The sequence below is a fragment of the Leucoraja erinacea genome, chromosome 29 (assembly GCF_028641065.1).
Source record: "Leucoraja erinacea ecotype New England chromosome 29, Leri_hhj_1, whole genome shotgun sequence".
NCBI classification, from domain to species: domain Eukaryota; kingdom Metazoa; phylum Chordata; class Chondrichthyes; order Rajiformes; family Rajidae; genus Leucoraja; species Leucoraja erinaceus.
This window is the reverse complement of record NC_073405.1, coordinates 1,198,622-1,226,250: the sequence shown is the minus strand read 5'-3', so window position 1 is coordinate 1,226,250 and position 27,629 is coordinate 1,198,622. Positions and strand designations below refer to the sequence as shown.

The following is a 27,629-nucleotide window of genomic DNA, read 5'->3' as shown; positions in this document are numbered from 1 at the left end:
GGATGGATGGATGGATGGATGGATGGATGGATGGAATGGTCAGCGGCGCGTTCATCGGGCTAAAACTAGGTCGAAAATGGTACATTTGGCACTCGGTCGTTAAAGGAAATAAGATTTGGTATTAAATAACATTTTATTGCAATTTGGAACAAAATAAAAATAAATGCGTCCCTTTTGTTCGAGGTTCTTGCACCGAAATCAACATTCAGCCAAGATCAGAGCGTTGCAAAGCTTGATATTCAACTGCAAGGTGTAAGAAGGAACTGCAGATGCTGGCTTACACTGAAGATAGACACAAAGTGCAGGAGTAACTCAGCGGGGTCGGGCAGCGTCTCTGGTGAGAAGGAATGGGTGACGAAAAAGTCCGAAGAAGGGTCTCGACCCGAAACGTGATTCCTTCACTCCAGATGCTGCCTGTCCTGTAGCTTGTCTATTCCACCTTGAAGCGGCGAGTGGACTTGTGTTCAAAGCTGACGGGAGAACGGGGATGCAGCGAGCAGAGTTTGGAGGCTGCAGCCCCGCGTACAAGGGGTTAAACCATCTGAGCTCGTCAGCCTTGAGTACACTTACAGTAAGATGCCCAGACACTTGGTAAAACCGAGTGCTCTCTCCTGCACTGTGAGGTGCAGCCAGTACCTGCCCGCACTGGCTATTGACCACTTTGATTTAGAATTATTATTAACACAGTTATTATTTTGTAAAAAGCGACCATGAGGACATTGGTGGCGATGTGTTGCTGCTGGGTGGTGCTTGGTAGATGGGGTGGTGTGGCCGGGCAAGTGGAACGGAATGGACTGTGGAGGCAGAAGATTCAGTGGCAGAACAACGGCCAAGTGTACAGTTTACTCAACAGCGGCGCTGCTTACCGCCCGCCGACTTACCGCAGCCGGGCCCCGCAGCAGCAGCAGCAGCAGCAGCAGCAGCAGCAGAGCGTGTACCTGAGCGCGGCTGTGGAGAGGAGCCGTCCCCAACCATACTACCGCGCCCCGCTCAACGCGCTGCCCCCGGCCAGCGAGCCCCGGTACCCGGCCCGTCCCGGGAGGACAGCGGCGGCGGCGGCCCGCGGCTTCTACGGACGCCGGGCTGTCAACTTGACGCAGGGAGTGGCCGCGGACGGAGGGAGCCCCCGGGCCGGCTACAGCCCCGTGTACCGGGGAGCGCAGGCGGACGAGCCGCGGCATCCCTCCAACCGGAACAGCGTCTTCTACAACTTCTACTCGTCCTGGCCCCCGGGACCACGCACAGGAGGCTCAGCCACCCGCTACTTCCAGCAAGGTGAGACCCACCCCCGTGGGGGCAGTGGGCTGGGGTAGGGTGGGCTGGGGGTAGGGTGGGCTGGGGTGGGCTGGGGGGAGATATCGTGAATTCATTTTTCTTCTAACAAGCATGAAGGGAGTCAAGTAACAAGGGGTTCGCAGGGACGGGGCTGTTTTATAACCAAAAGGACACAAATTGCTTCAGTCAGATGGGTCCCGAACCGGAATGTCCCATGTCCATGGAGAAACAAGGAACTGTAGGCGTTGGTTAAAACACAAACGGACACAGTGCTGGAGTAACTCAGCGGCTCAGGTAGATCTCTGGAGAACATGGATAGGTGAAGGTGATAGGTCTGAAGAAGGGTCCTGACCTGAGGTCAGCTATCCATGTTCTCCAGTGATGGTGCCTGAGTTACTCCAGCACGTTGTGTCCTTGTGTGTAAACCAGCATGTGCAGATTCTTGTCCCAGCGTCTTGTAACCCTATCCTGAGCCCGTGACTCGAGGTAAAACACAAAGTGTTGGGGTAACTCAGTGCGTCAAGATTCCAGCTTCTGCGGTTCCTCGAGTCCCCTGAGGTCAAACACTGGCCGCTTGTTGTCCCCCAATCATTCACCCAGTCTCGCATTTTCACCCGGCATGTGCTGTGTGGGTGGCTGAATAGTCTGCTCATCCGCAAGTGCAGAGCGTGTACCTGAGCGCGGCTGTGGAGAGGAGCCGTCCCCAACCATACTACCGCGCCCCGCTCAACGCGCTGCCCCCGGCCAGCGAGCCCCGGTACCCGGCCCGTCCCGGGAGGACAGCGGCGGCGGCGGCCCGCGGCTTCTACGGACGCCGGGCTGTCAACTTGACGCAGGGAGTGGCCGCGGACGGAGGGAGCCCCCGGGCCGGCTACAGCCCCGTGTACCGGGGAGCGCAGGCGGACGAGCCGCGGCATCCCTCCAACCGGAACAGCGTCTTCTACAACTTCTACTCGTCCTGGCCCGCGGGACGACGCACAGGCGGCTCAGCCACCCGCTACTTCCAGCAAGGTGAGACCCACCCCCGTGGGGGCAGTGGGCTGGGGTGGGGTGGGGTAGGGTGGGCTGGGCTGGGGGGAGATCGCGTGAATTCATTTTTCTTCTAACAAGCATGAAGGGAGTTAAGTAACAAGGGGTTCGCAGGCACGGGGCCGTTTTATAACCAAAAGGACACAAATTGCTTCAGTCAGATGGGTCCCGAACCGGAATGTCCCATGTCCATGGAGAAACAAGGAACTGTATGCGTTGGTTAAAACACAAACGGACACAGTGCTGGAGTAACTCAGCGGCTCAGGTAGATCTCTGGAGAACATGGATAGGTGAAGGTGATAGGTCTGAAGAAGGGTCCTGACCTGAGGTCAGCTATCCATGTTCTCCAGTGATGGTGCCTGAGTTACTCCAGCACGTTGTGTCCTTGTGTGTAAACCAGCATGTGCAGATTCTTGTCCCAGCGTCTTGTAACCCTATCCTGAGCCCGTGAAGGTACCTCGAGGTAAAACACAAAGTGTTGGGGTACCTCAGTGGGTCAAGATTCCAGCTTCTGCGGTTCCTCGAGTCCCCTGAGGTCAAACACTGGCCGCTTGTTGTCCCCCAATCATTCACCCAGGCTCGCATTTTCACCCGGCGTGTGCTGTGTGTGTGGCTGAATAGTCTGCTCATCCGCAAGTTTCATGAAGATGTTAAGCTGTGTTAAGGTAGAGACACAAGAAACTGCAGATGTGGGAATCGTGAACAAAACACAAAGTACGGGAGGAACTCAGTGGCTCAGCCAGCATCTGTAGACGGGAACGGATAGACGATGTTTTTGGTCGGGAACCTCCTTCATACTGACAGAGAAGCTGGGGTGGGGCAAAGCCTGGCAAGTTTAATTGGCAGATGGGTGGAATATTAACAAGGGGGTGTACGAGGGGTGAAATGTAAAGCCAGAGGGAGAGGTGTGTGGGACGGGGAGAGGAATGATGAAAGGCGTGGAGAGAGGGGATGTGGAGTGAGTGGGAGAGTCTAGGACCACACGGCACAGCCTCAGAATAAATGGTCATATTTACAGAAAGGAGACCAGGAGGAATTTCTTTAGCCAATGGCTGGTGAATCAGAAGAATTCATTGCCACAGACGGATGTGGAGGCCAAGACATTGGGTATTTTTAAAGCAGAGATTGATAGGTTCTTGATGTCTGGGGTAATGGGGAGAAAGCAGGAGAATGGGGTTGAGAGGGAAAAATAGATCAGCCATGATTGAATGGCGGAGCAGATTTGATTGGCTGAATTGCCTAATTCTGTTCCTATGTCTCACAGTCTTACGGAACGCGAAATGGGGGACTCAGGATTGGGGAATGTGTGTGGAATGGAGAGGAAAGGAGTAGGGTGATCATGGGGAGGTGGGAGATGGTGGGAGAAAAATGGGTGGGCTGAGATAGCTGATCCATTATTGTTCAGAACAATGACTATTAATAAGAGCAGTGGGCGGTGAAGTTGGCCAATACTAAGTTGAGAATGAATTCCTCTCTGACATGGCTCAGATTATTGATGTCAGGAAAGTTGCCTGGTTCTGCACGGTGTGAAATGATATGGAACCGACTGTTCTAGTAACATTTAAACATGTTTTTTTTAGTGCCGGTAATCTGAACTAAAACAATTCTGGCAAATATGATTGTTTCTCAGGCATCATTGTTTGAATTCTTTCCTTCAATAAATCCAAAAATATGTTATCACTGCCTGATTATGCCGCAGGAGAACTAATCTCTGATGTGAGAGCAGATAACACAGTGGGGTATGGTCTCCATTTCAATCCTGTTGCCTGTCAGAGGGCAACGGCTGATCCCACCAAGTTCTGGCCAAAACCGGCACTAAATCAATCATATTGAGGATTTCTGTTCACTGCCCAACTTCATCCACTGGGGCCATGCTGCATCATCATTGTTTTTGTGTCTTGGCTTTGGAGTTTGCCACATAAAGAGCCAACCAAATCAGTCTCACATCTGATGTGAAATGCCACATGTGAAACTGTAGCTTCCCCGTGAAATAGCTTTGAAGAGAGAAATGTAGACGAGGCAAGAAGCTTAGAGGGAGAAGGTTATGACGTTTTGTAGCAATATCAATGGCGAATGAAAATGACATTTCAATCTACTCAAAGGATGAGGAACGTAATTAACAGAATAACATTGCTGGTTTACAATGTCCTAAACAAAACCAAAACACAGTATGGATTATATCACGCATAAATGGATCATTTCAAACTGAAATGGACTTGAATGATGATATATCTAATCAGTCTGAAGAAAGGTTTTGGCCTGAAACGTTGCCTATTTCCTTCGCTCCATAGATGCTGCTGCACCCGCTGAGTTTCTCCAGCATTTTTGTCTACCATATATCTAATCAACTTGAATTCAAAAATTAACAACTGCAGTTTCATTAATATGTTAAACACAAAAAGCTGGAGTAACTCAGCGGGTCAGACAGCATCTCTGGAGAAAAGTATTCCTGGTGGCGTTTTGGGACAAGACGTTTCTTCATCCTGCTTATCCTGCTCGTGCACGTTCAGATGTCACCACGTGCTCTCATTACTCAAGCCAAACACGTTTTCTTTCATTCATGAAACCAGGTTGTTGCTGAATACTGACATTCCCAGCCTGTAGTTTACAGTGTAAATGAGTCATACAGCACAGAATGAAGCATTCCATATCCAGCAGATCAGTTATTACACTTTGCTCACGGAAATGACACAAAAGGGATGACCAGTTATCCTGTTTATTGTGTGAACCGAGGAATGTTAGTCAGTTTAGAAGAAGTGTTCAAACACACATAGGAAACTTATTATAAACCTTACAACAATTATTGCATGTCAACAAATATTATTGGAAGGACAAGAGACTGCAGATGCTGGAATCTATAGCAAAAAGAAAGAGAGTTGTTGGAGGAACTCAATGAATCAAGCAGCATCCATGGTAGGAAATGGACAATCAATGTTTCAGGTCAAGACCCATCGCCTAGACTGAAAGCCTAGAGAGAAGTAGCAAGGGTAAAGTGCAAGGGGGGGGGGGGGGGGCAAATGATAGGTGGATACAACAAGGAAGGGCTGGTTGGCAAATAACAGTTAGTGTGAGGAGAGAAGGGGAGGGGAGGGGAGAGGAGATAGCGACAGAGGCTGGGTGGTGATAAGTGGAGAACTAAAGGCTGGAATGGGAAAGGAAGGAAAGGTGAAAGATGGAAGCAAATAAGGAGGGGTGGTGGCAGATGGGAACAACAGCAAGAGGGGATCCAAAGTTTGCTGAGGAGGGAAAATGGGTGATGGAAGGCTGAGGTTAAGGTGGGAAGACAGGATGTGAGTGAGGGAAGATCAGGGTTGATATGATCATGTTGAAGCTGGCGGAAATGTTGAAGAATGATGTGCTGGATGTGAAGGCTGGTCAGGTGAAAGGCAAGAGCTAAGGAACTCTATCCCTGTCCTGTCTGGGGGGAGTAGTGTTGAAAATCAACCCCAACTCTCCTCAGGCTGGGATGTAAATGTAGAGGAGATATGGGTATGGGTTTGGTCAACCAGAGTGGGGTGAAGCTTCATTTCCTAATAACAAGAGAATATTTCAAATGACCTGGAGAGGAAAGCCTCATCTTGTGAACAGATGTGGTGGAGATGTAGAAACTGAAAGGAATGGTGTCCGTATAAGAGACCGGCTGAGAGGAGTTGTAGTCTAGGCAGTTATGGGAGTGGATTTGTAGTGGATATCAGCAGATATTTTGTCTCCTAGGAAAGATTAAGAAAAGGGGAGAGAGGTGTCGGAATTTGAGGGCAGGGTGAAAGTTAGTAGCAAAATGTAATGAAATTGATGTTCCACATCAGCGCAGGAAGCGTTATTGCAGTAGTCAATGTAACATAGATGGGGTGGGGGAACGGTGCTGGGGGAAGCTTGGAACAAAACCTGGTCCACATAAACAATGAAGATGCAGGCAATTCATGTTATTTGTCAAGTTGAAGTTAGAAGTGACTTTCCAGTGATGCACTAGAAAAGTACTCAACTGAAAGCCAGGCACCACATTCACATTATTTGGAGCCAGCTTTCCGTTTCTCCACAATCCTCATAGAATAAATTGGTAAGATAATTCTGGATTTAATGATCAACAAAAACGATTTAACATTGTCCGCTGTTAGGTTGAACATACACAAGGGTGGGTCATTACATCCCTGAAATATCTATTTGCATATTGGGACAGAAGAAGTGTGTAATTTCATCCATGGTTTCATTGAAGAAAAATAATTTGCATCAGTTATAGGCAATATCTTCAGTGACTGATGGACACTTTGGTTGATTGTGTAAGATTTTTGGAACCTCAAAGTGACTCTACTGATACTGATCATATCAGTCTGAAGAAGGGTCTCAACCCGAAACGTCATCCATTCCTTCTCTCCAGAGATTCCTTCTCTACCTATCCTGCTGAGTTGCTCCAGCATCTTTGGTTTAAACCAGCATCTGCAGTTCCTTCCTACACGGATGATATATCTTGTAGCCAGTAATGTCAAAATTCCATTGATTTAGAAAAGATAATTCCAAAAATGTTTCTGCTTCCTTTCTAGGTCTTCCAGACTTGGTTCCTGATCCATATTATATTCAAGCTTCCATATATATCCAGAGGGTACACATGTATGCACTGAGGTGTGCAGCTGAAGAAAATTGCCTCTCAAGGTATAACGCACCAACTCTAGTGGTGAACTATTATGATGACAGGAAGGATCAGACATTACAGATATAAATCCTTTTCAGATCTCATGAGGAGTGCTTGTGGCTTCTCAAGTTACAGATTCCATATATTTTATCAGAATGTATTGTTAAAACCATAGATCAGATTTATGATATTGTGATACCTATTACAGATACATGCACTTTGAATAATTAATTGTAGTTCCTCCTCTTTAAAACAGAAACTTTTACGAGTGTTCTCATGCCAGGGTTTAAACATTTTCTTCCTCTAGTTGATCATCACTGTTGTGACAGATCAGTGTGGTGCGTGAGACGCAGTTTAAAAAAAATATCTTTGTTATTCTACCTTATAGTAAGTTAGGTGGGCTTGGGTTTTAGATTTGATTCATGTAAATTCATTACTGTCCTTCCATAGACAGTATGTAGAAACAAGGAAAGCAGATGCTAGTTTACTGTGGGAAGACACAAAGTGCTGGAGTCTGAAGAAGGGTCCCAACCCGAAACGTCACCTATCCAGGGATGACCCGCTGAATTACTCCAGCTCTTTGTGTCTTTTCTTTGATAGACAGTTTTAAGTTGAGTTGAACCTTGTGCTTATTCGCATTTCATTTTTCATTTTACTGTGCTATAGAATATTCTGAACATTGAATTGTGAGTGAAAAGTCAATGGAGCATTGTTAGGGAGTTGACTAATTGTTATATTTCATGCATTTACTTGAGGAAAATCTCTTTGGTCAAAGGGCAAACAATAGTTATTAAAAGTACATAAGTCTCTTTGGGCCCTGTGGCTATATATATATATATATACACATATATCTGAAGGAGGGTCTTGACCAAAACGTCACCCATTCCTTCTCTCCAGAGATGCTGCCTGTCCTGCTGAATTACTCCAGCATTTTGTGTCTATCTTCTGTTAAAACCAGCATCTGCAGTTCCTTCCTACACACACACACATAAAACAATAAATATCACAACTATCCAAAACTATATGGGACAGCCCAAAGCTTTCAGGAAATTTTGCTTGGATTAACCAGTCTTTGTTTTTAACCCATACACTGTGATATTAAGCCATTAATTAATTAAATAGAAATGAATATGAATGGTGCAATTCCAAAACATCCTGCTGTCGATCTTCATTTTTGACATGACGGTGTAAAATGGACCTCAGTGGATTTACAGCCAATTGTAGCTCACCACCTTCTGTCACCACAAAATCTGTCCATGAATATCAGTAGTGGAATATTAACATTTTTAAATAACCATTAACACCTATTACATGCATACTTAAAAAAATGTCAACTTGTGCACCCCATGACAATATTTTCTTCTCTTTTATTTTTATTGCACTAACTGATGTTTTGCAACAGAAAATCAATTCTTCACTCACTCTGCTAGTCTTCACTCCCTTCCCCACTGTGCACAGATAGAGGAGAGATTGGATGAACACGCATGACGTACTGAACAGATTCAATGAAGGGCCTGTTTCCATGTTGTAGGACTCCATAACTTTGGTGAAGGCTTTGAAACACAAGAAACAAGGACCAGAAAGGCACAGAACAAATAGAAGAAATTGTGTTGGCAAGCACATGTAAAACTGAACTCACACCAGTAAGCTTCATGTGATGGGGCAGTGTAATAGCATGTAAAAGAAAGCATGCTTAATCTCTAAATGTTGTGTAATCAATGTATTTTCTTTCTCTTGCTGTTTTTCCTGAATTTTGATGTGTGGCTGATTTAAATATGGATGGTGAATATTTGTCAGCTATTCATAAGTTCATAAGCCATAGGAGCAGAATTAGGCCATTCGGCCCATCAAGTCTACTCCGCCATTCAACCATGGCTGATCTATCTTTCTCTCCAACCCCAGTCTCTTACCTTTTCCCCCATATTCCTTCTTCTGGTTTCACAATTCACAACCTGTCAATACCTTTTCTCGCACTTATTTTTCCCGATCTCTGGCCTTTGTCCAGCTACCTGCTGATCAACATCCTCACATGCGTTCGTTCACCTATTACTTGCCAGGCTTTGTCCCACTCCAACCTCTCGTCTATTGTTCTTTTCCACCCCACCGTACAATCACTATTCAGCTGTCTAAGGAATCACAGGTGAATTTGATCGCCTTCCCCGTCCTCCAGAGACAGGGTAAACAGAGGCCCTTTCAGTCCGACAGGTGATTAAAAGATCCCATTTTAAAGATGAGGCAAATTAGCCCTGTGCCCACGACAACAGTAATTCAACTGACACTTCTAAAGTAGTTTAATATTCATAAATCTAATTGTTATCTCATTGTTATTTGCGGGTATCATTGGTACTTGTTACCCGTGTGTGGATTTGTGATTGTGTTTCTCATATTACAATAGTAGCTGTTTCATTTATTTCGGAAATGCCTGGGGAATTATAAAAGGTGCTTTCTTCAGCGATTTAAAACAGCAGTATGAAAATGGTTCATCCCTCTTTTCGTAATCTCGTTAAAGTTACTGATCTCTCACTCTGTGGGATTTGGAACATTAAATAGCTAATAAAACTAAAAACAGGTGACACAGAAGTAATTAGTTAATGTTTCTTTTGAGCAAAGATTTTAGGAATGTTATATATCGGTATCCATACTGAGTGGCTGGTTATTTAAGAAGGCTTGTAAATTCCTACTTCAGGACATTTGGATGCATTTGTATTAACTGAGCCAAATCTCACAAATGAAAGAAATAAATGTCAGGAATTGTATATTCTTCACCATGCCATGGTTATGCCAGGTCCAGTACATTCCAGTCAATTATTTCAGTCTATAACTTGCAACTTTTCAGTTGTAGATAAAAAACTTTTTTTGTTCTTAAAAGAGTCAAGACGACAAAAACAATGTTACTAATCGAGACACAAGGAACTGCAGATGCTGGAATCTTGAGCGACTTGAAAAGTGCGGGTCAGGCAGCATCTGTGGAGGGAATAAAACGGGTGACATTTTGGGTCCATATCCTTCTTCAGACTAATTGTAGTTGGGGGAGAGAGCTGAAAAAAAGAGGTGGGGGAAGGGCAAAGCCGGGCAAGTGATAGGTGGATGATGATTGTCTAATCCATACTTAATCTCTCTAGACTCTAGTCTGCTAAAAATTGTGTTGGACTCTAGTAGTAATTTTATCAAACTGTAATACAAAAGAGTAAAAAATATAACTCAAAACAAAGGACCATTTGGCCCAAAGTTTATGAGGCGGCATGGTTGCGTAGCGGTCGAGTTGCTGCCTTGCAGCGTCAGAGACCGGGTTTGATCCTGACTACGGGTGCTGTCTGTACAGAGTTTGTACATTCTCCCCGTGACCGCGTGGGTGTTTTACAAGATCTTTGGTTTCCTCCCACACTCCAAATATGTATGGGTTTGTAGGTTAATTGGCTTGGTGTGAATGTAAAATTGTCCCTGGTTTGTGCAGGGTTGTGTTAATGTGAGGGGATGGCTGGTCAGTGCGGACTCGGATGGCCCAAGGGCCTGTTTCTGTGCTGTATCTCAAAACTAAACTAAGATAGATATTCAAAAGACCAACCAGATTCCACAACCCTGCCTTTTCACTAAATCCTTTTGATTCCTTTATCAAAGAATGTAATGCAGAAAATTATTTTTTAAAATTGCATATTCCTTTTGGCTAAACCGTTTTGATTGCCCACAACAAATAGCCACAAAGAGTAATAATGATGCAAGATGAACCTAGTTCTTTGCAGTCAATTGATTTTAATAAAGGTGGAAGTAAGTAAAACTGTGCTGACATAACTCAGCGGGTCAGGCAGCATTTCTGGAGAATATGGATAGGTGATGTTTCACAGAGTGCTGGAGTAACTCAGCAGGACAGGCAGCATCTGTGGAGAACATGGATAGGTGACGTTTCACAAAGTGCTGGAGTAACTCAGCGGGTCAGGCGGCATCTGTGGAGGATATGGATAGGTGATGGTTTGGGTCAGGACACTTCTTCAGATGGTAAGAAATGTGGCTGGCATCAGCATGTCAGAGCTGAGGTGGGGATTGCGAATGTCCAGTTCTAAACTCTGGTGATCATAGTTAGTTGAATGACTGACCACTGCTCACTATCTATGCGTCTTTGACCCCCTATGGTCGAGCTTTAAACATACAGTCCTATAGCACAACAACATTTAGGTAAGACAACAAAAGAAGGAGGAATATTACATGGCACAGTATTAATGCTGGAGATTAAACATGTTTTCTGAAAATAAAAGCATTACCTCATCACAGTTTGTTCATTGTGTGTTCAGATTTTATGTCTGACCTCTTTAATTGCATTTAGTGTGATTTTGGAAAAGCAAACTTAAGTTTGTTTTGGCCTTTGGCAACTTCCTTTATGAGTCAGACTTGGTCTACAATGATCCAAATCTATTGAAGTAGAGATCAGCAAGCCGTTTTAAATTGGTAGCCACATATTATGGTGCCTTATAGGCTACATTCCTAAAACCTTTGCTCATTAGAAATGCAATAACCAATTCTTCATGCATCACCTGGTCTTGCAATGTCTTTCTATATAATGGACCAAAGCCCATCTGTGGAAGACCAGTAACCTAAGAAAAATAAAGTGGAAGATAAGAAATGAGCCAATTAGACTGCTTTGTCAAAGTGGTGCTTTGTTTTAAATTCTTGTACAATGCACCCTTTATAATTCCATCATACTCCCAAAATAATTCTAGGCCAATGTAACTCTGTGTATTTTGAAAAGATAGTCACTAAAATGCATATGTTACAAACAACAATGAGATTTATAATAACTGTTATTGTGCTGGTGTTAATTTACTGATATTTATTGACGTAGCAAAAGGAAACTCACCTGAAGTCCAGACAAGACGTCCATTTAACATTTCATTTGAAATATTGTCTTTCCGCTGTCAGGTTAGCACACAACAAAAGCTTTTCACTGTACCTCGGTACATGTGACAATAAACGAAACTAAACTCAATAAGTGCATCTCCGAAGTCCAATGTGAAAGAATGAAAAGATGTTAGAGGAAGCTATTATTCCCAGCATCATGTGAAGAAGTCCAATGAAAACTCTGGGGCCTCTTGTTTCTGTGGCTCTCTCATTTGTAGTATTTGAGACACAAAGCCGCACTCGGCCATTCAGTGGTTCAGTGCATTTGTCTACAGTAGAAAGATTTTCTGCAGAATTTGTGGTTTGATTGCAACATAATGTGTATAAAATACTGCTATATGTGTGTATACTGGTCACAAGGGCATTTACCTTCTCGGTGATCTTCTAAACCACAAGTGCTTGCTGTTTCTTAAAGCCACGAACCTCTGGCCAAAACCCCAGTCTCAACCGCAAATGATCTTTGTAGTTGCTGGCTTTGTCTGAATATTGGGAAAGTAAATATGATTATAACAAGATATTGTGGTAATGGATTGAAAAATAACCAACAGTTTTATTAAAATGAACAACTATGAGAATGTTACTTTCTGAGTAACATGTGAACGAGTCAAGAAAAAAAATACTTTTACCAAATTAATTCTGTTTAGATCGACACCAATAATGAGGTGAATCGGGTTCCTGTTCAAATAAAGCAGTACACCTTTTATAAAAAATGGTTTTCTCTGTATACCCATTTTAGTAAGACACGTTAGTACTCTGGTTGTGGTAGGATGATTCAGCTGCCTGATAACAGCTGGGAAGAAACTGTCCCTGAATCTGGAGGTGTGCGTTTTCACACATCTATACCTTTTGCCTTATGAGAGAGGGGAGGAGAGGGGGTTGCCACATCAGACAATTCAGTTGTATTCAGTAGGGAGTCATTATCAATTTCTATCAATTGATTCCAATGGCATCCAATTAAATGATTCGATTCACCAGATAATTGATCGGAACATTAGCCCAAGTATGTTCAATAATTTCTGAATGGGGCACTGGGATTCTCAATCCAAAATCAACATGTCCTGTCTTTCATTTATGCTGTGTCTCATGCATGGAGAAATTGAGTTCTTCATGTTTTGAATTCGCATTCATTAGAAAAGGTTAAGAACTTAACCATAAAAATCTTTCCTTGTCCAATTCTATATGTCTACATCTGGATGTTTCTGTAACTGGCTACAATTTCAGTACAACTTCTGGCATTTCAGCTAAGTGAAATGAGATGGTTTTCAAATACTTGGCTCAAAGTTAATCCTACTCAAATAACAGTTCCATGTTGGAAATAATTCTGTGCTTAAAGCATGTCTGACTCTTTGCCTCAGGTCAGCCTATGGCCCCAGAGTAAATGACCTCAGCGTTAGGGTACTCCTAAGGTTTCCACAAAGAGTCAAGAACCAAGGAACTGCGGACTTCCTCCCCAACAGGCCACAACATACCTGGGAATGGCACAGCTGTCACCAGTAAGTATGCTGAATGTGATCCCTCTGCTATGTATGGTAGTGATTACGTGTTGCTTAAACAAGGAACTGAACAAGTCTGAAGAAGGGTCTCGACCTGAAACATCACCCATTCCTTCTCTCCAGAGGTGCTGCATGTTACTCCAGCATTTTGTGTCTACCTTTGTGTTAATTAAAATGTGGCTTACTTCAACTTTTCTATTTTGCTATCTTAAACTTTGGAAATCACTAAACCTGTTCCATTTCTTATTTACACATTACAGTTCCACTGACAGGGAGCAGGGCTTTTTGGGTTGAAGATCAATTGGAAGTCAGTATTTGTCGAGCCACGTGTTACCCAAGAATTGGGTGCTTTATGTTCACTTGGATCACTCTCTTTATTATTCTTCCTGGATCCATAATGGAACAGTATGTGACTGCAGGAGATTTCAGCTAAGTAGTTCATGCAGGGTCAATCAAAATGTATTCTTTGAGATCAAATATACTGCCATTTCAGTGAGGTCCTGCCCATTGTGCATTAAATCAAGAACTTTGGTATTCTCATCTTTACACACTTATGAAGAGAAATGATATTTCAATGTTGTGAACATTTAGACACAGTGAACTAATAAAAAGCAGCAGTGTTCATTTTAGCAGCAAAGCCAAGGTAGTGCTGGAGAGATAACAAGTCTGGTTGTCCACAGACGAAGAGAACATGCCAAGCTCTGGGTAGAATTCAGTTTCATACTTTTGTACTTTCTTTGTACTAAAATCACACATTTTGCAAAACTGAGGCATCAATGATTATTAGATTAGTGAGTACAATGAAAAAACCCTCTCACAGTCTCTTATTCATGGATCCTCTGAACTTTGTCTTCATTAATTACTTTGCCAGTTTTTATTTCAATGTTCTTTTATTCATTTTATTTTATTAATTATGTTTCTGTAGCCCTCACTCCTGTGGTTCAGTTTTCTATCATGTTCGTTGCTCCTCTCTCAGATAGGCTGCCATGGCTCCTGCAGTTGCAACGTCAACATCAGCACAACTCGAGGATCTAGCCTCGACCCCATCCTGCTTCTCATCTGCACAATGCATCTCTGTGACATTGGACAACACATTGTTGGCTTCGAAGACAGACACAAAAAGCTGGAGTAACTCAGTGCAGGCAGCATCTCCGGAGAGAAGGAATGGATGACGTTTCGGGTCGAGACCCTTCTTCAGACTGGTTAGGGACAAGGGAAACAAGAGATATAGGCGATGATGTAGAAAGATAAAAAACAATTAATGAAAGATATGCAAAGGGTTTCCACATGTGCTGATAATACCCAACTCCACCTCACCATCTCTTATCCACCTCCGCTGGTGTTAAATTATCAGACTCCTTGCCTAACATTCAGTACTGGATGTTATAGAATTTCTTCCATCTAAATGTTTGGAAGCCCAAGTCATTGTATTTGTTCTCACTAACAAATTTGTCCCTTTTACTGGCAAATGACTGAAGCTGAAACCAATTGCTGAAACCAATTGTGTACGACTTTGGTGTCATCTTAGAACCCAAGCTGAACGTTGCACCTCTAAACCAGACCATCACAAAGCCTGCCTGGTCCCACCTCTGTAATACTATCCACATCTGCCTCAGCTCACCTTCTGATGATACCCTTACTCATGTCTTTGTTGTCTCTAGATGGATATCCAACAAACTCGAGGTCTACTACTCATAGTCTACCGTGCTCACAGCTTCCACGGGCAAATTCTGGTATTGGCTCCCTAGACCTCTCTGCCAGTCCTTCCTTATTTTTACATGTTGTTTGACTCCAACTATGACATATAAGGCCAATCAGCCATTGAGTTCATGCTGACTCTGAGAATAATTCTATCACTCTGATTAGCTCATTTAAGATCTACATCTTTGAACAAACGCTGCCTTAATATATTTTGTAACATTACCGCATGTTGTTTACTGCCACCCCCCTCCCCCCTGTAAACAGCTTGTGATGGTCCTCGATAATAAAGGTGCCATATAAAGGCAATTCTTGCTATTGAATTTCTTTCACTTTAGGCATTATCACAGCATGGATCAGTTTAGCCATTATGATCTGTTGGAGACAACCACTCTGAGGAGGGTGGCTGAAGGACACAAGGCTAGCTTCTGCCTGGAGGACACTACGTGTGACCCTGGTGTTCGAAGGAGATACGCTTGCACAGCACATACTCAGGTAAAGTGATGCAGACAACTTGTTGATTGTGTTGACTTGGAATACATCAATTATTGGATACGGTGTAGGAAGGAACAGCAGACGCTGGTTTAAACCGAAGATAGACACAAAATCCTGGAGCAACTCAGCGGGACAGGCAGCATCTCTGGAGAGAAGGAATGGGTGATGTCTTGGGTCAAGACCCTTCTTCAGACTACTCTGGACAGAAGGAATGGGCAACATTTCGGGTTGAGACCCTTCTTCAGACTATATCTCTTGTTTTCCTCTCCCCTGACTAGTCTGAAGGGTCTCGACCCGAAACGTTATCCATTCCTTCTCTCCAGAGATGCTGCCTGTCCCACTGAGTTACTCCAACGTTTGTTATCATTATCGGATACTTATTGATGTTTGATGGTAACAAACAATCATGTTCGTCTGGTGTGTTGAGTGTCATATACCACACGAGGTAGTAACTAATTATTACAAGATAGCACTCTTTTAAAGAAACAGTACATTTCCCTCATTCTCTCACTTTGCTTACTTTGATCTTTATGGACCATGGATGGGAAGTAGTCTATAGAGGGGGCGATAAGGATTTTTGTTCCCATCCTCTTACTCAGAACAATGTCTCCATGTTACAATATCAACTAGATATGTAAAAAATTACCAATTGGGTTTGGGTAGCCATGAAAACTGACACCTATCCATAGTGGCATTCAGGTCTTCTTAAAGAATAAAGTCACGGCAAAAGAACCAGTGGGCAGGTGAGGAGGCATTGTAGTGATCCAGGTGCACTGCATGTACTGTTGATGGGACAAGAATGTACAAGAATTTTCAAGATGAAATTGGATATATAATTGAAAAGGGAAATCTAGGTGGTAGGATAATGAGATGGGGAATGGGGTTGAATTTCTAAATGCTTCAGCAAACACTAAGGTGCACCTCCTCCTGTGTCACTGTGCTTATGAGGGAGAATCCCTGTAGTTTATGTGACAACTGTACCTCCAGCTTCATTGACAATAAGCCGATGTCTCTGTGTGAGACCTGCTATAGATTCAGGCTGTTTTTGAGTTGCTGGTATTTGTACTCGGTGGGAGAGAATATTGCGGAGGGGTTATGTTGGGACTGAGTAGCAATCTTCACTAACTTTCCAGATATGCACGTATTGGTGCCAGATTTCAAACAATGCCTTTCCAACCTGCCTCTTTTCACTCGACAGTAATTCTGTAAATAATTTTTGAGTTCTTATTTAGTGTATTTTGAATTCTTTCCCACTCGCCCAATAACTTCAATTTACATTGCTTGAGGTTGTTATTTGATCTGGGGTGCTGTTGAAAGGGGGCTGGCATTTCATCAATTTGAACTTCGTTCATGTATGAACTAGAACTGTGGACGCAATCCGAGTTCAATTTGACTCAACTCTCACCCACTATATGCTGACATGTAGATGCAACCTCAAAGCAGGAGCACGGTTGCAGAGTAATCAAGAACGTGGGCAATCCCTTCTTCCCTTATTAACACCTTGCTCCTCACATCTCCTACCTCTGATCGCTACACACCTAATTGAGACCAGAGGTTTTCGGCCATTTTTTTTTTTTTTTTAAACATGAACACTTGCCCAATTATTTGTGTTTTAACCGATTAAATATTCACATTTCCTAACAGGGATTGGGGCCAGGTTGTTACGATACATACAACGCCGACATCGACTGTCAGTGGATTGACATTACAGACGTTGCTCCTGGAAACTACATACTAAAGGTACTGGAACGTTGGAGGTTGAGGGGAGACACGATAGAAGTATGTAAAATTATTATAGGCATAGGTTGTGTAGACAGTTGGAACCTTTTTCTCCAACACTTGAGGGCATAGATATAAGGTTAGAGGGTGAAAGTTTAAAGCGGATGTGTGAAGCAGGTTTTTTACAGAGAGTGGTGGGCGTCTGTGATCCACTGCCAGGGGTGGTGGTGGAGGCAGATATGATAGTGGTGTTTAACAGACTTTTGGATAGGCACATGGAATTGCAGGGAGTAAAGGGATATAGATTATTTGCAGGCAGATGAGATCAGTTTATCTAGGCATCATGTCCATCAGATCATAAGTGATAGAAGTAGAATTAGGCCATTCGGCCCATCAAGTCTGCTCCGCCATTCAACCATGGCTGCTCTATCTCTCCCGCCTAACCCCATTCTCCTGCCTTCTCCCCATAACCTCTGACACCCACACTAATCAAGATTCTATCTATCTTTGCCTTAAATATATCGACTGACTTTGTCTCCACAGCCTTCTGTGGCAAAATTCCACAGATTCACCACCCTCTGACAAAATACATTTCTCCTTACCTCCTTCCTGAAAGAATGTCCTTTAATTCTGAGGCCATGACCTCTAGTCCTAGACTCTCCCACTAGTGGAAACATCCTCTCCATATCCTCTCTATCCAAGCCTTTCATTATTCTGTACGTTTCAATAAGGTCCCCCCTCATTTCTCTAAACTCCAGCGAATATAGGCCCAGTTCTGTCAAATGCTCATCATAGGTTAACCCACTGATTCCTGGGATAATTCTTGTAAACCTCCTCTGGACCCTCTCCAGAGCCAGCACATCCTTCCTCAGATGTGGTGCCCAAAATTCCTCAGGAAGTCCAGAGGCGGCACGCACACCCCATGACCAACGGGACAGGTGAACGGGTCAGCTTCAGGTTCCGGGGAGTCAACATCTCCGATGACCTCTGGACCCACAATACTGTTCTATGAAGGCTCATCAGCATCACTTCCTGAGGAGACTGAAGAAGGTCATCTTCTACCACTGGTGAACTTCTAGTATCGAGAGCATAAACAGGATCACAGTATGGTATGGCACGCTTGTCTACAGGCATTGCAGAGGGTGATGAAAATTGCCCAACGCATCACCGGTTCCACGCTCCCCTCCATTGAGTCTGTCCAAAGCAAGCGCTGTCTGCGGAGGGCGCTCAGCATCGCCAAGGACTGCTCTCACCCCAACCATGGACTGTTTACCCTCCTACCATCCGGGAGGCGCTACAGGTCTCTCCGTTGCCTAACTTTGTTTTATCAGTTTCTAATGCGGCCGCTGCAGGACTACTCAACAACATTTCTCACACGCCAATCACCACCCCCCCCCCCCCCCGGACACTTATTTTTTTTAACACACATCGTTAAATGTCGCTCTTGTCCTAAATGCATTTCGTTGTCTGGGTACACTGACAATCGATAAAATTGAATTGAATCTGAAAATTGTCCCAGGATTTCTAACCAGCGCACAGCGAGGGTCAGCGAAGGCCGGTTCCTGTGCTATACTGTTCTAGGTATATTATTGTCATGTGTGTACCAAGATGCAATTAAAATAGTTTGTTTGCTTGCTATCCAGCCAAACCACGCTAACATGAGTACAATAAAGTCACTCACAAGTATTACAGTTCGTGCAAAGGGAAACATTCGAGAGTGTAGAATATAATGTTGTATCATTATAGCTTTACAGTTGCAGAGAAAGTGCAAATATATTTTTTAAAGCATGGCCTGTAGTAATGAGGTAGTTTGAAAATGGGGACCGCACCCTAGTTTATGGCTGAACCATTCAGTAGTTTGATAACAGTGGGAAATAGCTGTTCCTAAATCTGGTAATTGGGAAGAAGCTGTTCCTGATTATGGAATCTGACGCTGTTCCTAAATCGAGCTTTTGTCTTTCCTGTAATTCTTACTTTTCAAAATCCGCGATCAACTTCATCAAATAATAATTTACTATTTTTAAATGTTATTTTTACGATCCAGGTTTTTCAAAAATAAAGTAATTTAAAACAATTGTTTAAACTAGGCAATTTAACGGGCAATTCATTTCTTTGTCATTTTATGGTCAGACTGCGGTTAAAATGGATTCTGATTCTGGGGACTTCAAGTTTGAAATGCAAAATGCAAACGCAAATAAAATCTATTAAGACATACATTTCTGGTTTAGAAAAATTATTGCAGACAAGCATAATATTAATAAGTGCATTAGACAAAATGAAGAGAGGGATGAAAGGTGGAAGGTCAAGTGTTGTTAGTAATACAACTTTTTCTTATTGTTCCTGTCATTTTAATATTAAAAACTGTAGAATTATGTTTTTAATAGTTAAAGGAAATTGTTTATAATATATAACCTAACTATGTTTTAGAGTATACTAATATAGTATGGTTCTGTTTCAGTTTATCAACTGGTGCAAATGACATTAGTCAGCAAAAGCTGAATGAAATTTCGATGAACAAACTAGCAATCTAATAATGAAGCAGGTCGAGAGTTTAGGGAAATTTTTTTTATAGATAAACTGCTCTAACTGACTTCATATTCAGGTAACTGGATGAATTACACTCTTGTCATTAGCTCCAGTCTGAATGTTGCAAGTTTGGAGATCTGTGTGTATTGGGGAAATGTGATTTCAAAGTGCACGTTCTGTTTCTGCTAAAAGTCACTGTAGACTTTTGATTGGCATTCACAAGTTGCTGTTGTCTCCTGGACTTGTGGTGTGAGGAATGTCACATCATCCGTTCACATTTCTGCCTGGTCAAAATTAATTTAACAAGAGGGTGGGAGCTTGCCAGCTCTCTGTGATTAAATTGTTTCAGTTTCCTTTCCTCTCCTCAAGGGTTGGATTCTAGCTCAGATGTTGTCTGGACTCCCAAGTGTTGGCTCATCAAAGCTAAGCCTGGCTAGTGACTGTTGGCAGGTTATTAACCCTGCTGGAAACCCATTCTAGACTCATTCTGTCCTCATATCACATCCATGTGTAATTGCAGCTGCAATCACTAGACGATGATCAGAAGTCAGAGCCCTGGCTCATATTTATCTTTGTATAAATATTTCTCCATTTCTGCCCTAACCATCTGCTCTTAGCTAAAATCAACAAAGGAATGCCAGGACTTCACCGAGTTGCGCTTTGAAGCTCAGCATAGAATAAGCTGGTCTCTATTCTTGGCCAAGAAAGTTGATGATCCCTACCTGATTTATATACAAAAGCAAACCTTTAAGATTTCTATTTTGTGGATATGCGGAAACTGCCCTATATTTGTCACCAGTGCTCCATTAAACATGCAGATATCATTTCAAAGATTAACAGATTGTTGGATGTTTAGAGAATCAAAGGATATGGGGATTCCAGGAAACAGGAAAGTGGTAATAAGTTAGAAGATCCATCTAGATAGAAGAGCCATAGCCTCTAAATTAAAGGACGTGCCTTTAGAAAGGAGATGAGGAGGAATTTCTTTAGTCAGAGGGTGGTGAATGTGTGGAATTCATTGCTACAGAAGGCTATGGAGGCAAAGTCAATGGAGATGGAGATTGATAGATTCTTGATTAGTACGGGTGTCAGGGGTTATGGGGATAAGGTAGGAGAATGGAGTTGAGAGGGAAAGGTAGATCAGGCATGATTGAATGGTGAAGTAGACTTGATGGGCCGAATGGCTTAGTTCTGCTCCTACAACTTATGAACTGATGAAGATCAATCTTGATCTTATCAAATGGCAGAGCAGATGCAAGAGGCTGAATGGCCAACACCTTCTTCTATTTCATATATCTTTCTAACGTGTGCCTGAGATTCCCACGAAAGCCTCAGTGTATGGAAATTTCTGTCCTAATGCTCTTTGTCAAGATGATCTGTGACAGACTGTAGCATGCTCTGTGAAACCTGTGGTCAATTACTTCATGAGGGCAAGCTGTTGTTCTTAAAGGTTGTTCACCCCCTTTCCTTAATATATTGTACAGCCATTAAGTGGGGGTTCCTCACACAACTTCACTCCTTGACCTTTTGCTGCTGCTGTCCTTGCAACCAACAGTGAGCATGTGGTGTCCATATAGTGGTGTCCATAGCACACTACCACAAGTTCCCTCAGCTCCTACACCATGTACTGTACTAATATTTCAACCCGCTTTGTGTTCAATACAATTTCTAGGATGTGAACCATGATTGATTCTTTTCAAACTAATTCATAAATTTATTCTGCCATTCCTTACCTCTGGGGACAGTGAATTTATGTCCAAAACACATTATCTGTTTTTTCTGTCTGTAAATATATGACAATTGAATGGTTCAATCATCAGTATTCGGAAGGATTTCTTCTTATTCTGCTTTGGAAAGTTTCTCATCTTGTTGCTCTAAGTTGCACCTCTACTTTCATAAACATGGACTTGCTTGGCTGCAAAGGTATTTGAGTTTAGGTAGTGCAGTTCCGTGTTGGCTGCCTTTTGCTGAAGCTTGCGTTCCGAGAATGCTGGCCCCAGTTTGTATAAGATATTTCATGTGTGATACCACACGCTGAGAGTTAATTTTAATTGTAAGACCTGTCTTTTAGATTAGTTTAGACATACAGCACGGAAACAGGCCCTTCAGCCCACTGAGTCCACGCTGACCAGTGATCCCCACATATTAACACGATCCCACACAAACTTGGGACAATTTACACTTTAAACAATTTACACATACCAAGTGTACAAATCCAAGCCAATTAACCTACAAACCTGTACGTCTTTGAGTGCGGGAGAAATCCGAAGATCTTGGAGAAAACCCACGCGGTCATGGAGAGAACATAAAACACCGTACAAACAGCACCCGTAGCCGGGATCCAACCCCGGTCTCTGGCGCTGCAAGGCAGCAACTCTGCCATCGTGAAACTCATTCAATTGTTCTCTCCATAGATTTGACAGAGTATTACATGAATGACTGATGAACAACTTGCCCAGGCGGTCTGGCGGAGTCCACTCTGAGTGGAAGCATTGCTGATAAGGTTTACCCTTGTGATGCTGACTTTCCATCACATCACCAAGCATTGGTTAAGGGTGGAAACTTTGCCTATCATTCACATTTGAATGCTTGTCTTATGTATAGCATCGTTCCAGAAACAGGTTAGTTCATTTGAGAACCAGAGGACATAGGTGAGGGGGGGAAAAATTTAATAGGAACCTGAGGGGTAACTTTTTCATGCAAAGGGTGGTAAGTGTATGGGGCAAGCTGCCAGAGAAGGTAGTTGAGGCATGGACTATCGCAACGTTTAAGAAACATTTAGACAGGTACATGAATAGGACAGGTTTAGAGAGATATGGGCCAAATGCAGGCTGTGGGACTAGTGTAGATGGTGCATGTTGGTTGGTGTGAGCAAGTTAGGCTGAAGGGCCTGGCTCCACACTGTAAAACCTCTTACTCTTGCAATTCTTCCAATTGGTGTTATGCTTGGCTTGTCGCCAACTGATCCTTGGCGCTGAATGTTCTAAACATTGTGCTTTAGAATTTTATGCTAGTAATTCTTAAACAATTCATATTATTCTCACTGTAGGTTTCAGTGAATCCAGGATTCTTGGTACCAGAGTCAGATGTAACAAACAATGTGGTTAGATGTGATATCCTTTATACTGGGAGCTATGTGTCAGCCAGAAATTGCAGAATCACAAGGTATGTGTTGGTTGGTTAAATTGCATGGTAAGCCTCTTGTGCTCTGAATCTCAAGGCCAAACCAGCTGCAAATGGGACTGTTATTTCTGTGCATCTAGTGTAACATTTGAAAATTTGGGGCAGAGGTAACTAAATGTCCCATTATGTTTGTGCCAATATCAGTTCTCCCAGAAGAACTTTTAATGACATTTTCTTGTTCTCTTTATTTTTTTACTTCACAATTCATATTTCAATCCATTTACCTGTGAGCCTACATGTCTTGTTGTCCACAGCCTTACTGTTGTAAATGCTGCATTGTAAATACATTTGTGTTAGTACGTAAATGCCAAATTCAAAATGGAGCCCATCATCTTCCTCATAGCATTTTCTGGGGAAATCATTCTTTAGGTGAGGATCGAGGCCAATCTCAGCAACCTTTACTCCAGGGTTATTTGTGAGCTGTTTCTGTGCTTTTGAAGCTACGCGATGTTGGCTGAGCTGGGATCCAACATTTTTCCCTTTCTTTTTGATTTGCAGTGTATATACAAAGCTGGTAGGAGGAGTATCAATTCTTCATGTAGTAAAACTAAAAGATGACTATTTTCTTCTTGCGTATGGTGTGCACAGCCTAAAGTTGTAGGACAACTTGAAAGAAGATTACCAGGTTCATCTTCCTGTGTGGATTATTTTTACTTGATAATTGTACAAAGTGAAGTGATTGAAATGACTGATTTTCAGGCCCAGATTGGTTGTCCTAAAAACCTGTTGGTGTTGCAGTTTAGATCTTGGCTCTCAACAGAAGTAGTGAAGATATTGATACTATTAGTGAATAGTCTGAAATTGCTTCTGTTTTTATTTCTAATTCAGTTATAATATTGTGACATTTCTCTCAACAGATTCTAAGGATGAGACCCAATGGCTGGAGTCATAGTTGAACAGAAGTGTGTACTACAGTCTCCAGCTTTTTGCTTCTTTGGTTTTGTGTTTGTATTTAAGTTTTATAGAGGAATTTGGCAATTTTATATGACATATAGATGTCAACATAGAATAATTGCAGGGAGGGAGTTTTGTGCTAATTTTTATATAATTTTTGGTTTCAAGAATCATGATCTATATTGTTTTCTGTTTCTCCTCTCTTTCCTTCCTGGCACGATTCTCCCTGTGATGTTAATAGTCACAGGGAGTTTGTCTTTCTGAGTGAACAGAAATTTTAGCAAAATATATTTTTCTTCAACGCCTGTTTTTTCTGCAGTTCTGTGAAAAGTTGCCCGGTAACTAAATGTTTATCATAAAGGCCTAACTATGCATTTTCAGGATTGCAAGTGTATTTGACTTGCTCCTTTGTGTTTCCATCCCAAGTTATTCAAAGTGGCACATGGAATCAGGAACCCAATGTGTGGCGAATATCAAATGCACTATGGTAAAGGAACCTTGTTGGCCAGCTGCAGTTCCCTACCCATTGCGCTCTTGGGTTTAACTACAATATATAGGGCACCCACTAAAAGGTGTTTGGATATTTCCCTGCAGGAAGGAGCCATGGAAATAGTAGCTATCATAAAACCAAACTCAGTATTGTAGTAGTTAAGAATACAAGTATTTTTTGAAGTTAATGTTCACTTTGTGTGTTTCATTACACAGAACACTGAGATATTTTTTGTTAATGTTTGGATTATCATACCTTCATTAATGTGATCATAATTTCTTTATGGCAATAATTCAACTTTACATTGAGAATGCCATATCTTATATCCACCTCTGCAAGCTGAGTTTAAAGTCATCTTTCTTCTAAAAAGAGGCTGAGACGTCTACAATTAAATGATCAAATCTTGGACAGATTTTGTCGCCATCTCCAAAGATATTGGCAAGCGCACCATATATTTTGGTGGTCTGAAGTGGTTCCTAGATTTTAGCAATTATTAATTTAATACTTTTGAGGTATACATGCCAATTTTGCCACCCGTTTGCAATCTACTTGGTGTTAAAATGAGGATTGGTGCTTCCTAAAGTTATTTCTTCTCCTGTACCCCATAACCATGGTTATTTATATACCACATCACACAAATGTAATGTTCATCCTTTACATTAAACAAGATTATATATAACCTATCCTTTTATTTGACAATCTGCTCCCTGAATTCTTTAAGAATATCCCTTCTTTATAAAGTATTTTAAAAGAAAGTTTGTCTTAAATGTACTGTTCATTAAAGAACACATTCATTGTTGTTATTCCATTGACCCCATGACTGGGACATTGAACAGAGAACATAGAATGTAGTTTTCCCAGGGATAAGTTTGAAGTGAGAGTAACAATATCTCACTTTTCTGAAATAAATTGTTATACCTCTGTTATTTGTGGGAACACTATGGGAAATCATTTAAAAATCTAAAACCTACTTGCCATTGATTGTTTTATGAAGAATGTTATTTCATGTTTCAACATGACGTATCTATTCTTTAATAGGAAATTGTAAAATCAACTCCAGTATAGAATTTGCTACTGGCAAGACATTTAAAGCAAATAAGTCTATTAAAATAGCCAAGGAAGGGTGAGATACTGCATTTTAGCATTAAACATGATTAGATAGACAAACAAATGCTGTTTGCTTATGCTCTACTGGAACAGTCATGTCTCCAGACATTCATTTATTTTTGCAATAAGTGTGTTGCTGACATAGTCCTAGAGACATAGAGTGATACAGCTTGGAAACAGGCCCTTCGGACCAACTTGCCCACACCGACCAACATGTCCCAGCTACACTAGTCCCACGTGACTGGGTTTGGTCCATATCCTCCCAATCTTGTCCTATCCATGTAACTGTCTGTTTCTTAAACGTTGGATAGTGCCTGCCTCAACTACCTCCTCTGGCAGCTTGTTCCATACACCCACCACCCTTTGTGTGTAAAAGCTACCCCTCAGATTCCTATTAAATATTTTCCCCTTCAGCTCTGCAAGTTCAGTGATAAGCTGAGAGTAGAAATGTTGGAAGGCAGTATTCATATTAGCATTAAGGGCAGAACTCCACACGGTTCAAGGATGCAGAATGTTCGAGGTAGAGGGAAATAAACTGGATTTTGAAACGTCCATTTATCTTCACATTTTGGAAAAGCAGTCACATCAGTTTGGTTAATATTACATAGGGGTTCAAAAACAAAAATCACTGATGGAATATATATTTAGACTAAACTAAGTGGCAGCATCACACAGGAGGGCTGGTCACCAACGCAATATTCCACCTCTCCACCAATTCCAATATTGCTCGCCAGTGGGGGTGGGGGGCTTTCTGTTGCGCTAGTATGGGTGTTGCGGGCCGAAGGTACTGGTTTCCAGAGGGCTAGTATAGACATTGTGGGCCAAATGGATTCTTGGGCAGGCAGCCAACTGTTGCAACAATTTTAAAAGCCAAGCCAAGGCAAACAATTTGGCTGCAGCCACCCGACAACCAAAATTCATTTTGTGAACACAAACTTGTTAAAAAGGCGAGGCAAACAATTGGGCAGCAGACACCTTACAGCCGCATCGAGGGGACTCACCGTGGAGTAGACGTGCGTTCAGTGTTATTAGCAGCTCAGAGAGCCGTGACCCTCTCGCTTCCTGGGTCTGGCAGAGACTGAGTGAGTGACTACACTTCCGGGTTTTATAGTCCCGCCTCCCTTCCACCAGCGGGGGCAGCAGAGAGAATGGGGAAGTGTTTTTAAACATTAATATCTCTCTGATTTTTCATCGATGGGAAAAATCCCCCGGTCCCGGAAGGCAGAGGGGGGATCTGAGCGAGGTGGCCAAAAATGACGACCGTAGGTGGCGCCGTTCTCTCGGAAATCACACCACAGTGAGCCAAAAGCGGTCAAGATCAGACTTTTAGTAATATAGATAATACTTGTTCAATAAATTATAGTGAAAAAATGGACATTCCCTTAACTATCAAAGTGCTGGTGGTGAAAATCTATTAGAATCCTGCCTGTATGGTATTACTGACACTCGTCAAGATTTTTAGGAGCTCCAAAAAAATGGACGTTGTAGTTTTATGGAGTTTTGTACGGTCATCCATTCAGTGAACTCTAAGATTTTAATGTATTCATATTAGTTCAGCATTATTACACATTTATCCTCTTGTTATTATGAAACACATTTTATTTGATCCCAGCAATAACATGAAAAACCTGAGAATATAAAATGTATCTTGGTTCTCTTGCTTCCCAGGTTAGTTTGGTCTATTTACTGTTAATAATAGTTAGTGATGGTAAGACAGCTCCAATCTGTGTTCTTCTCAGTCTGAAGATTGTCCTTAGATTAAGATGAATAGAATCCCATCCTCTCTCCTGAAGAGATGTCATGCTGTTATACTTGTTGATACTGAATCGAGGTAAGACTGAGGTCAGTGAGCCTACTCTTCAACAAGAAATACTTGCTTATATCTGTGATCTCTAATAGTCTTAAGTACAACTTCACACTGCACTGCGAAGAAATCCAACACCTAACATGTGACTACTTTCCTGCAGGCACATTAATAATAATAATAATAATAATAAATTTTATTTATGGGCGCCTTTCAAGAGTCTCAAGGACACCTTACAAAAATTTAGCAGGTAGAATACTGTGCAGGATCTAATAGTGTTTTCCCCTGAGAGATACAGTATGGAAACAGGCCCTGTGGCACACCAAGCCCACACCAACCATCGATCACCCGTTCATGCTAGTTCCATGTTATCCCACCTTCTCATCTACTTCCTACACA

The 27,629-nt window shown here is 42.3% G+C and overlaps 1 protein-coding gene across 1 annotated transcript; it reads left to right on the top strand.

The window, feature by feature from the left end:
- The first annotated feature begins 395 nt into the window (after positions 1-395).
- On the top strand, positions 396-25,074 carry LOC129710978 (protein-lysine 6-oxidase-like). The gene is made up of 7 exons (XM_055658310.1): positions 396-1,275; positions 6,843-6,951; positions 13,177-13,314; positions 15,351-15,507; positions 17,152-17,247; positions 22,802-22,917; positions 23,793-25,074. The coding sequence occupies exons 1-7, from the start codon at positions 711-713 to the stop codon at positions 23,797-23,799; spliced, it is 1,188 nt and encodes a 395-aa protein (XP_055514285.1). The 5' UTR covers positions 396-710; the 3' UTR covers positions 23,800-25,074.
- The last annotated feature ends 2,555 nt before the right edge of the window (positions 25,075-27,629 follow it).

Excerpts from the sequence above, each read along its gene's own strand:
- LOC129710978 (XM_055658310.1), top strand. The coding sequence starts at position 711 with ATGAGGACATTGGTGGCGATGTGTTGCTGCTGGGTGGTGCTTGGTAGA. Across the intron at positions 13,315-15,350 it reads GAATGGCACAGCTGTCACCA|GCATTATCACAGCATGGATC; the intron begins GTAAGTATGCTG and ends CTTTCACTTTAG. Across the intron at positions 17,248-22,801 it reads CTGGAAACTACATACTAAAG|GTTTCAGTGAATCCAGGATT; the intron begins GTACTGGAACGT and ends TTCTCACTGTAG.